Source organism: Zootermopsis nevadensis, unplaced genomic scaffold (assembly GCF_977971745.1).
Source record: "Zootermopsis nevadensis isolate Lab colony 2312 unplaced genomic scaffold, Znev_1.0 Znev_ptg000009l, whole genome shotgun sequence".
NCBI lineage: Eukaryota > Metazoa > Arthropoda > Insecta > Blattodea > Termopsidae > Zootermopsis > Zootermopsis nevadensis.
In genome coordinates, this window is record NW_028259141.1 from 7403579 (window position 1) to 7416189 (window position 12611).

The following is a 12611-nucleotide window of genomic DNA, read 5'->3' on the forward strand; positions in this document are numbered from 1 at the left end:
CATTAGAATATGCCATCAGGAAAGTCCAAGATAGGCAGGAGAGTTTGCAATTGAACGGGACACATCAACTATTGGCATATGCTGATGATGTTAATTTGTTGGGGGACGATATGAATACAATAAAGAGGAACGCAGAAGTTTTACTAGAGGCTAGTAGACAGGTGGGGCTAGAAGTAAATTCAGAAAAAACTAAGTACATGTTAGTATCTCGTCATCAGAAGACAGGCGGGCAAAATTATCTTAGGGTAGCTAACAAGTCCTTTGAAAGGGTTACAAAGTTCAAATATCTGGGGACAACAATAACAAATGAAAATGACACTCATGAGGAAGTTAGGAGGAGATTAAATTCTGGAAATGCTTGCTACTTCCTAGTTCAAAATATTTTGTCTTCCCATCTGATTTCTAAGAACCTGAAAATTAAAGTATACAAAACAATAATCTTACCTGTTGTTTTGTATGGGTGCGAAACATTGTCACTCACTCAGAGGGAGGAACACAGATTGCAGGTGTTTGAGAACAGGGTGTTGAGGAGGATATTTGGGCCTAAGAGGGAAGACGATGGGGTGTGGAGAAAACTGCATAATGATGAGCTTAAAAATCTGTACTCCTCCCCCAGTATTGTCAGGGTGATTAAGTCGAGAAGAATGAGATGGGCTGGGCATGTAGCGCGCATGGATGGGACAAGGGGTATGCAGCGGGTATTGGTTGGGAAGCCTGAGGGGAAGAGACTGCTGGGGAGACCTAGACGTAGATGGGAGGATAATGTCAGGCGGGATCTAAGGGGGATAGGAGTTGAAGGAGACTGGATTTTGTTGGCCCAGGACAGGGTCCGGTGGAGGACTTTGGTTAATTCGGTGATGAACCTTCGGGTTCGGTAAGCCATCTAGTTAGTTAGTTAGTCTGATTAATTTGTTTGCTTAGCAACGTATTTAGTTTTTGTTCCTTTGTTGCGTTGATAAATCCCAAATTATGAATGAGACTATGTATTGAGTTGAATTGAATATAATTTATTTACATTCCATAGATCCCTTATAGGCCTAACTGAAGGTTGTAGAACAAACATGTCATAGCACAAATGCAGTACTTAGTTCTGGTATAGTTAAATTCTTTTTGAACTACAGTATTACAGCAAAATAATTATGTTGAGAAACTATCACCATTGTTACTTACATGTATTTATAAATTCTTCTACTGAGTAAAAGGATTGAGATAGGAGATACTCTTTTAAGGCTGGCTTAAACGTTTTTATATCGCGATTTAAACTTTTGATAGTAGGTGGAAGATACAAAATACTCCTTTAGCTTGGTGTGTTTGTTACAGAGAGAAGAATATTTTATTTGTAGTTCAGTTACACTTAGTATGATGTGTGTTTTCTTAGATTATAGCTCAAACCTGTCTTACCCATTGTTGATGGACCACAAAATTGATTTTTATTAAACTTTGTGTGAATGTTATGTCATGTTTTATAATTCTCAAAAAGATAAAATATGGTATTGACACTAGCACTATAGTGCAGGGTCCATAAAGGTTGTGTGGTAATGATTCTTCATAATTAATTTTAAATTAGAATTTAAAATAACAACATGCTGCCCAGGTGAGTTGTGTATTTCATCTTCATTATGACTAATAACTTGTGAACCATTGTAGTCTGAAACTAGTACACTGAACGTCATTATGGAGTGGTTAGCTCTCCTGTGTCATGTTTCGGAGGTCCTAGTTTCAAACCTGGACTTGGAGATGGCTATCCTGACTGAGTTTTCTTGGTTTTACACAGTCCCTCCATGCAGTGCCAGGACAGTACCTTAGATTAGGCCATGACGGCATCCTTCTACATCCTTTGCAGTTCATTGCTTATTGTGATGCTCTCATCTGGTTCTATGTAGTCAAGATACTGAAAGTATTATTAAATAAACAATAAATACATAAAATGAAACTGGTATAATTTAAGGCGTTAATAGTCAGTTTGGCATGTTTTATTTTGCATATTGTTACAAGATATAATTATTTAAAACGATTGAAGTTTTGTGCAAATTTAATTTCTTTCTACTGAGATTTGCTGTGATGATTAAATTCCTGACTGGTTTCTCAAGTAATGGAAAAGATTCTGAAGCTAATTAAAAATGTAAATGGTGGTGCTAGTTCATCCAGAGAAAGAATGTTTACTTTGTATGAACATTTTGGTTGCTAACAGCATGAAGCCACATAAATTAGACACACCTTAAAACCTTGCATGTGGAATACACTGAATACTTCAAAAGGAAAGTAAATGTGTTTAATCTGCAAAACCTACATTTTAAAACATATTTGCATCAGAAACATTTACATCATTTAAATTTTCCTAAAGAATTATAAAATATGGAAAACCTCATTTGATGGGAGAAAGTTCTTTGTTATCTGCTACATTTGATATGGTTAAAAAGAAAAATTGGTGAATCATGCACCAAAGAACTGCATAGTATTCTGGTTGCAGATAACACTGCACTGTGGAAAGAAGAATTTCAGATATATATATATGACCTGATAGATAAAATTAAAACCTTTGCTCTTTTGTGTTGTAAGTAGGTTAGCCAGTATAATGAAAGCATATTTATGTCTGATATGCTGCTGAAAATAATATCAAGGTTTCTTTTGTCATATAAGGTTACTGATTATATAGCTATGGGCAAATTTAAATTTAATTCATAATGCACATGGAAGAATAAAGTGAACTGGATAAATTGCATTTGACTCTGCACTGATGGAGCAGTCTCTATTGGGATGAAATGCAGACATGGGTAAAAAGAAGGCCCCCCTACTTTATGGTCATGATGTTTTTTTCATAGGCAGACACTTAGCAGTATGAGTGTTGAGCTACAGACTGTATTTAAAATGGTTATAAGAATTTGTGACTGTATTAAAAGTAAACATTGAAAGCAGGACTATGCAAACTTATGATGATGTGAAGGTTGTACACAGGACATGCTATATTATTGCAGAACATGGTGGCTGTCTTCCACCAAAGTACTTTATTTTGCTAAGTGACTGTGATGTGATACAGATTTATCTTACTCTGGTATTGTCATATTCTGTACAAATTTTTGAAAAAACTAAACAATTTGAATTATTGTTGGAAAGCTGTCATTCTAGTACTCCACTCAGAACTGCAAACATGAAAGAAAATGGGATTAATTGATGGTCCCATTTGCAGCAGGTGTGTAAAGTCTAATGAAATGGCCTTATGTATTGTGCTATTGCTATTTCCTTGTTGGATTTAGAACCTATCCCTTTTGAGCTTGTCTTTTGAACCCTAGTGACTATCATAAGGTGCCAGTTAGAGGACTAATACACTGCAATAAAATGTTGAGTTGCTGATGTGATAAATGATGGCACAATAGATCTTTATTAGGTGAGATTTCAGGTTCTCATGGATATGAATGTGAAGGTGGGTGTCCTCTGGGTTGTTGCACTGTGTAGTCTGGTAGAAGTTTACCAACATTTCGGAGGTTCTTGCTGCTTCCGCCATCAGAGTGATGACTGGTGACATTCTACCAGACTGCATTCTGCAACAACCCAGGAGACAGCCATCTTGATATTTATTGGTTGCTGTGCAAGGAGGTTGGAATCTCACCCCATTGTATTCTGTTCCTTCACAAAGAAAATGGGAAATAACTTTTCTGACATGTTTCTTATTAAAGAATTCCGGTAAGGAAATAGAAGTTAATGAAAAACTTTTTGTCAAAAACTTGCATTGTTTGTAAAGGAATTGTTGTTTCATCAGTGACACTGCATTTTGAGAAACAATGTGCTGAGAAGCAAGCCCATTCGTTACTAAAAATTGTTTAAAAATTATTGAAATTGTAAATGCAATTATATTATAATTGTGTTTCAGCAACATTTGTAAACATTTGATACACTTTCCTCATTCATATTATGTCTAAAATGTATTAGTTTATTAAAAGAATGATACAGAAATTAATATGGTGTTTTTATCTGCAAACATTTTGCAAAGTAAGAAGGGGAGGGGAATGCTGATAAATAAATTTGGAAACCGTTGCTCTGGAGATGATAGCATTTAATGTAGGATAGACATATGTTTTTCCTGGCACTGACTGACTCAGTTCATGTTTATAAATGCGGCTACTCTTTCATTATGGAGGAAACGCGTGAATGACAGGCCATTACTTTCTAAAATGTGAAATTTTTGCTGTTGAATAGAACTTGATTAAGACTAACCTTGAATTTATACCTTCACAAAGAAGGATATTGGTAACAAATTGGTATTAATAACAGTCTAAGCACTAAATATTGCAACCTGGGAACTGGAATTGTGCACTTGTTTTAACGTAATAAGGGAAAGATTTTGGAGGCACTGATGTACTCTGTTGGCTAATATTGGTAAATGTACTGAAATATGGTTTTAATTGCCAATTTTTAGTGATCCTCCACTAGACGAAGCAGATATTCCATTGGGCGAATGGCTTTGTCATTGCTGCAGGCTGTCTGCTGTAAGTTATTCCTTTTATGACAAATTCTTAATTATTTTTTATGTAGTATACTAATTTCACATTCATTTAATAATCATTTTAAAATGATATTTTTCAGATTAAGATGGAAAGTACAGCATCGAATACCAGTATTAATATAAAGAGTGAAATAAAGTTGCCAAGAGAAGTTAAAGGTAATGTTTGGTTTATTTCTTTGCATTGAATGATTTAGGTAGGAGCTCTGTAATTTGTACTTCTCACCAAATGTTATCATTGTGATCAAATGAAGGATGAGATGGTCAAGGCATGTAGCACACATGGGGAGATGAAATGTATACAAAATTTTTGTTGGTAACCCAAAGGGAAATGAGCACAAAGATGACTTTACATCGATGGGAGGGTAACATTATAATGAATCTTATGTGTTATATTATTCCACATCTTATTGCCATCTAACTTATGGATCCATGGAATGTGGTAAAAATGAATGTATATATGTATTTAAAGAGATGCAGAGGAGACTTATAATACATTCTTAAGGTTGTCAGTTGAATGCAGTAAAGTTGAGGATTAAATTTTACAGCAGAATTTGTATTTACAGGCTTGGATTCACCAAGATTCCAGAACTTGTGGGTTGCTTTTTTCAGTCACATATTTTGTGTGTGCTACTTTGACACAGCAGTTTGAAATTTCTGTGATAGTCTGCAGAGTTGCAGTTACCTGTCTTTTATGTTATTTTCTTGGTCCCAGAGTTTAATTGATTCAGTTTGGTAATTAACTCTAAAATAAATAATATCACAAAGAAATGGTAGTTTCTTTTAGGTGTTTGTGTGGCTGTTTGATAGTAGAATCTGTCCAATAAAGGTTTTTTGTGGGCAGATTTGGCTCCCGTTCCAACATGCAGGGGGCGCCTCCGAGGGAAAAGGGAATCGGCAGAACTGCCTGCAAGTGAAAGGTGGCCAAAGAAGGATGAAAGCTCTTCACTAGCAACAAATCCTATGGATGTGTTGGTGAAGGCTGCATCTGCCATGAATCCAAAGCAGTTTGAATTACCTAGAGAAATGGGAATGACTATTCCTTTTCCAGGAACAGATAAGGGCAAGTCTTATGTGTGTGTGTGTATAATAACTGCCTATTTTTTTATTCCACCATTTTTTTTTCAAAATGTGGTAAAGACTGATTTATTCCAGTTTGTTAGACAACTCTGGGAGAATGATTGGTTTTTGTTGTTAAGAAAATTAAGCACAGATGTGTCCAAAATACTTATATAATATGCCATACAATGTTTGTATTTTATTTTTCATAGAAAGCATAAAATGTTAATGTGGTTATTTTCTTTAGCACCTGGTCCAAGTAAAATTACCAGCAGGCGCAATTCTGTAGCAAAGAAGAAACCATATGAATTGGATAATGGGTTGGTCCCGCTTCCTGTCAAAGTCTGTTTCGAGTGTAGGAAGTAAGTGCTGATCTATTAATATGTTTATAACAGTTTTCATAATTTGGTTACTTAGGAATTTGTTTGTGTTGATGTTTATTAAAGTGTTTGTATCAGTGACAGTGTTGTAAATAATGATTGGAATGAATTGCATTGCATTTGTCTTAATATATTTACATGCATAACTGTTGCCCTTGCTTAGTGATCGCACAATAGCAAAAGCAGTATGTCATGTCTTGACACAAATTTCACATCACATATTTTATTCTTTGATATTTACTGATTGCTTTCCTCACCTTCTGAGGAATAGTGGGGTATGTTGGAAACAGTGGAAATGGGCATTAACACTTCTGTGGACTGTATTTTTACAAAGCTGTTTTCGAGATGAAGTATTAAATAAAGTAGAATGGAAAAAATAAAGTTGTTTTAAATCTTTCCTTTATGCTTTGTTCTTGTATACAATAAATCTGCTCTCACAGAATGGCTAACCTTGTGTTCTGTTTCAAATAGGAGTTGTCGGAGAGCTCCTCTTGTTGCCTGTGACTACTGTCCGTTGCTGTTTCATCAGGATTGCCTTGATCCTCCACTTACATCCTTACCCGCTGGCAGGTGGATGTGTCCAAATCACCCAGAGCAATATTTAGTGAGTACTGTAATTTGTAAGAAAAAAATTGAAATGATGCTAGAAGAAGAAGAAGAAGAAGAAGAAGAAGAAGGAGAAGAAGGAGGAGGAGGAGGAGGCAACAAGTTAGAGCTATAAATTTGTTATAGATTATGCTGTTAAACATATAGTTGTTTTTAGTAGTATCTGACTATAATTTTCAGTGTCATTAGGTCAGTAATATTGTGTCATCTTTCAGGGCCATTCAGAATCTTGAAGAGGACAAATCTGGTTTACAGGCTACAGTTTTATTCTTTCTCTTGTATAAACTTGCAGAAAATATTGCTTTTGAATTTAGTTTGTGGATTATTTAATTTGTATATGTGTATGTTAATATGTATTGTTTATTCAACAATACTTTGTCAGTTACATGTATATTGTCAGATGTCAGAATGATTGTGAATGGTGCATTGAGAAGTACTTAAGAAACTTTGTCTATTTTAAGATAGTATTCTATAATTTACCTGCAGGAAGTAAGGAAAGTCTTCATGCTGAGTTGTATACCTGGAATCTTTTGAGTAACAAGTGCACCATAATTTTGAGTAATATTTGTAAGAGGATTGCATTGACAGTAATATATTGACACAGGCATTGCATTTTCTTGTTGGTAATTTCAAGCTTTGGATGTAATATTGCGTGATTGTAACTATCATATAATTTTGGAGAAACATATCTGCCACACCAGGTAGTTATGGAGGAATTAAAAGAGTTCATAGTGATTTAGGTCAGCGTGCTTCAGCTGGTAGCCCACGTGCCACATCCAGCCCAAGACCACTTATAACAAGGCCTGGAATGATTCGTTAATTTGTTACTCGTTGCTACAGAGTCATTTGTTTTTCACTCCAGTGGATTGGAAAAAAATATTGTTTATCTTTTCTGCTACTTTGTGTATAAGTGCCACACTTTAAAACACTATAATCAAATGCACGTTTTGCAGATAAAAATTGTGTTGGATACTGGCTGTTGCAGGAGCAGATTTAAAATAACATGTAATCTATAAGTAATTTGTGCACAATGTATAAAATTTATATTTGAGTATATTCTATGGTACTTTATCATTTCTGAATAAGTGTTGTTAAAGATATTGAGAATTAGATATTAGTTTTCATAAATAGTGCCCTTGGTAGTAGTCTTGGTGTGAGGGAAGAATACTTGATTTAGGCTACAGGTTAAAACTCTGGTTATGCCAGTTAAAGATATGAAATATATTTTTAACCAGCACAACAAAACTACCTTAATCTGAAGTCAAATGTTCTTAACTGATATGCAGATCTGCTATAATTATCTTTTTGACATCACTTTAGGGTCATCCATTATTACGTAAATACCAGAAAGTCTTTTGTAAAGTTTATATAAAGATATTGAATTTCTTTGGCAATAATGAAAGAGTTGTAATTGAAGATTTTTGGGTTACAGGATCGGAAATTACTGATGTCTTGTAGTGCTACAGAACGAGTGAGACTGTGGGATCGTTATGCTGGACCTATAGACCAGGATGCCATAAAAGTGGAGTTCTTTAGGAAAGCACACAGAAGAAATCCCCCTTTCAGATTCAAGGTTAAACTGGCTCCCAGAAATAGAGTGAGAGTAAGTATCTTTAAAGTAGGGGAATGGTATTGGAAGATGTTCCTTGAAGGTTGGATATTTGAGAAACAACTGTAATAATTTCATCATATAATGCCTGTGAAATCACTCAGAAACGTGTATTTTAAAACCATTTTATTAAAATGTATTCCACATTATATAAGACTAATGTGAATACAGATTGGTAATATTTACAGTAATATGTAATTCTACATCTAGGTGGCATAATGCTGTTTCTTAGGGTTACAGCCTTCTAAATGACATTCTCTTTTTAATTAATCAAATGGTGTGAGTGACATTTGAGCAATATACATTTTAAATATCTTCTGGAAAAGTGAGAATGTGAAAGGGATACAAAGGTATTGGAGAAATGAATTTAAAACTGAATTACCAGTGTGTTTAACCATTTCAAGGTTGCATGATAATTTTGGTTAGATGAAAGAGATAATGACTTACCATAGGGAAGTTCTATAAGATTCCTCAGGTCATTTATTATTATTGACCATTTCATATTACCAGTAAAATTTGCATCAAGTTAGAGGAGCAATAAAAATATTTTTCAGTCTGCTAGTAGTGCAGCACGTGACTTCCTAGGCCACATAATATTAAAGGGATTATGGCCATGGTGGTCTAGCTGTTAGAACGCTGGGCTTGTTATACTGGGGTCCCGGATTCGATTCCTGGCGGTGCTCAGATTTACAACTTGTGTTGGGCAAGGCCATGGTCCATCATCATTTGCCAAAAAAAGGGGGTCACAGCAGGAGTGTTAAATGTCGCGGTCCCATTCGAACCCATGCACTGATGGGTCGAGAATCCTGCTAACCACCAATGCACACCATGCTGAATGGTGTGTACTTGATACAAAAATAAAAAAAAATTAAAGGAATTTGCTAAACTCTCACGTACAGTAAATGTGCTTCAACTTCAAAGGGTTGATACATCATGGTGTAGTGGTCATGCCTCTTGATTTATTAAATATTGTTGTAGAGTAGGCTGCTACAGCATTTCATGAAATGTCTTTATAACTTTATTGTTTATAGGTTCCTCATGCAGTTAAGGAACAATACAGGTTTCCTCCACCTCTTCTCCCTTCATTACGTGATATATTGAGAGAAGGCGAGTACAAACTGGGTGTTGAAGAGAGGAGAAAAGTTTCTTGTGAGAATGTTGAGAGGGAAAAGGTGACTTTGGAGGAGCAAGAACAGGTTAGAAACATCATAATTGAGGTGTGTTATTATCTCTCAAAGTATGAGGTCTTATCCAAAGTGTTGAGATTTGATTCATGTACCAGATAAATCATGCTATGCGGGAATAATACCTTACACCCAGATAACCAGTGCATGGTAGGTTGGACTTGGTAAATAAATTATTCTGTTGTGTCAGCATTAGAGCTACCATCAGTGACCTATCTCGAGAATTTATCTTTCATGCAGAGATGATGGAATCCTCATAGGAAAGTAGAACTAGGAGTAATCTTGTTTATTTGGGCTAATGAGAGCAGCAGTAACCATATGCTCACAAGATAAATACAAAATTATTATATTATGTCATAAAATTTGATTTATTTGCAAATTGTTTTGTTTTATGTGCACTTTCACCCCCACTCATTTCACACTCTAATTCCTCATTATCTTACTCTCACCTTACATACTTCATTACAAACTTCTCATTCTTCTCATGTGTTCTGTACTTCAGAACAAGTAGAATGAGAATTTGGTTTTAGTCTAATTGTCTGTGGAAAGTTTTATTTCAATTAAATTTTAAATATTTTGAAATGCTGACTGTTTTTGCATTGCCAATTGTTGTTTCAGTGGCTGAGCAGTGTGGTGGCACTTCAAACCAGCATTGCCTGTCACTTGTCAACTCATAAGCCGCAGGCACTACAAAAATCATGTAATATTGTTATAGACAGTGAACATGTCATGAAAAAGTCTTCTCATTCTTCAGCACCAGACAGCGTCCCGCTTTCGCCAACAAGCAACTGTGGTAGCAATAGTAATACTAATAACAACAATAATAGTAACAATAATACAGTCATGACAAGTTCTCCAAGTGCTGCATATTCAAGTACTAATCCAAGTGTCTCCCTCTTAGGTCGTAACAGTGGCAGTCTAGTGAGAACGTTTGTGATGAATGGCAGCTTACAGTCAGATTCTGCGTTGTGTAATAAAGTATCGGGGTTAGTGAATGGGCCAATATCATTGCTCAAAGATAAGCAAGTGTGTGCATCTTCATTAACAAACCCTTCGCAACAAAATGGAGAGTTCAAATGTAGTAATAATAGCAGCAGCAACAATAATCACCATAATAATAACAATTGTAATGTGAAAGAAGATATGAACGTAGTGAGTGCTCAGTGTCAGAAGACTTGTGTTGGGTTTGGTGGTGCAGTAGTCCATCATAGTAACAGTAATAGTACCAATAATAATAATAATAATAATGACAGCAGTAACAGTAATAATACCAATAGTAATAATAGTAGTTCTGGGAATAAATGTGCTGGAGGGACAGCAAACCAAATGGTCACAACAAAAGTTGTTAAACCAGGGTGAGTAAAATATTATTTTAAGTTTTACTTCTTTTGCTACCTTGTCATTAAGTAATGGTGTATGGTTATAACTGTAGGTACTTGTGGGTTATCAGGACACATCGCTTTAAAAGTAGGTTAGGTTAGGTTAGGTTAATGTGTGTGGATAAACGACATATACTTGATAGTTATTATATTTTATTTCAATAAATGACAAATTATTAAATTTTATTTGGATATGCATGAGGTGTTAATTGTTACAACCTGTCTCCGGAGGCCAAAATTCGCTTATAGATTTTAGAATCGTTTTAAAAATATCACCGTTATCATTTGTACGCCGCCACATGAACTCGGCTAAATATGAATCCAGATGATGTCGGGCCGACAACCGAGTGTACAGGTATACTGATACGCATGCACAGTTTTCCGTCCAATCCAAGTCCAGATATTCGACTCTCCCATTTTGTGTCCCGATAACCAACAAGTACCTAACTGTATAATTACGTAGTTTTTTTGTATATAGTCAGTGCTCTGTAGTTATGTGAACTTATTTTCAGTGGTGTCACATTATACAATGTTTCTGCAAACTGGCGTAAGTGTTAATGTTGTCCACAGTTCTTCATTAGTATTTGATATATTCATAACACCCGAGGGTGTTTAATTTTAGTTAGTAATGCACCTGAATAATTATTCCAAGAAGCATTTATATACATTTTCTGTGATATTTCTTTTCTGTTTTTTTGTGTTTGAGGAGATGAATTAACTTTCCATTAATCAGTGATTTACTTTTTGTATAGAGACATATAAAAATATTTTTGTTCCAAATTTTGGTTGTCAGTTGTAGGCCAAAAAATATTTGATACACAGCAAACCAGTTACATCCTGATTTAAAGTTGTATTATCTTAATTTTATACTTTGTTTTTCTTTTCTTTTTGTTGTTGTAGTATGTCATTGTTCGTGATTAATCTGAAAATAAATTACGTTTTTGCCCTTATGTCTCTCTGTAACTCATAAGTATTCCAAAAAAGTAATAACATGATGTGAAATTATTTTGGATATTAAGGAAACTAGTAAAAGTAATGATTATTTACTCTTCATTGATCCAAACTACAATAATTACAGTCATAACCACAGCTGTTATATTTTAAATTAGCATGTATTTTAATTTTAGGATTTTTTTATGTGTCATTTGGAGCTAGTACTAAATTGGCTCTGTTGACTGTCATGTTACTTCTTACAGCTCAGCATCAATCTTGCAGCCCCGTCATGGTTGTCCACTGACATCTGTAGTTCGTCCACAGGTTGGAAAGCTTGCAGTTGTAGCCACAACACAGCAGACTTCAATACCTCCAACAGGGACAAAATTGGTCACACTCAGGACTACAGGTAAGAAATTATATTCCTTATTTTGAATGTTTTGAGAAGGATCATTGGTATATATATTTTCTTCAGCTTAATAGGAACATACATATGAAAACGTGCAGCTAGAACATCTTGGAGTGTCATAATGCTTGCGTTTATGCCGGACAGTGAAAGATTGATTTAATTCAATTTGCGATTGCCCATCATTATAACACTGAAGTTTATGGATATACTGCTTAATGAAGAGTATAGTGTTTGATTAAAATATAGAACAGCATATTAATCTGTATGTTAAATAAGTCTTATCTGTCACTATGTATATGTGAAATTTGTTCTATGTCTTGGGTAGGTTGCAGTTGTCCTGTATTTCAGGGATACTGTTCTTCTGTCCATCACTCACATCAATGCTTGATGGTATAATCACTCTGGTTTATTGTACTTGTTTCGCTCATCTCAGATGCAGGAAATAAGAAATGCATACAGTTTTAGTGGTACAGACCTCTTGGCAGTGAACCACTTGGTTCACCAAAGAGGAGATGGGAGGGTAATATTAAACTGTATCTTAAGGAAATGGTTGT

The 12611-nt window shown here is 35.0% G+C and overlaps 1 protein-coding gene across 4 annotated transcripts in view; it reads left to right on the forward strand.

Annotated features, from left to right (window-relative positions):
* Positions 1–12611, forward strand: part of LOC110826853 (PHD finger protein 12) — a 34607-nt gene that overhangs the window by 2572 nt on the left and 19424 nt on the right. For all 4 annotated transcript variants that reach the window (XM_087345912.1, XM_087345913.1, XM_087345914.1 and 1 more), the window contains 9 exons: positions 4415–4484; positions 4582–4657; positions 5343–5561; positions 5805–5919; positions 6409–6541; positions 7976–8146; positions 9184–9348; positions 9955–10691; positions 11912–12057. In XM_087345912.1, coding sequence (XP_087202038.1) covers positions 4415–4484; positions 4582–4657; positions 5343–5561; positions 5805–5919; positions 6409–6541; positions 7976–8146; positions 9184–9348; positions 9955–10691; positions 11912–12057 — 1832 coding nt within the window. The remainder of the gene's footprint in view (positions 1–4414; positions 4485–4581; positions 4658–5342; positions 5562–5804; positions 5920–6408; positions 6542–7975; positions 8147–9183; positions 9349–9954; positions 10692–11911; positions 12058–12611) is intronic.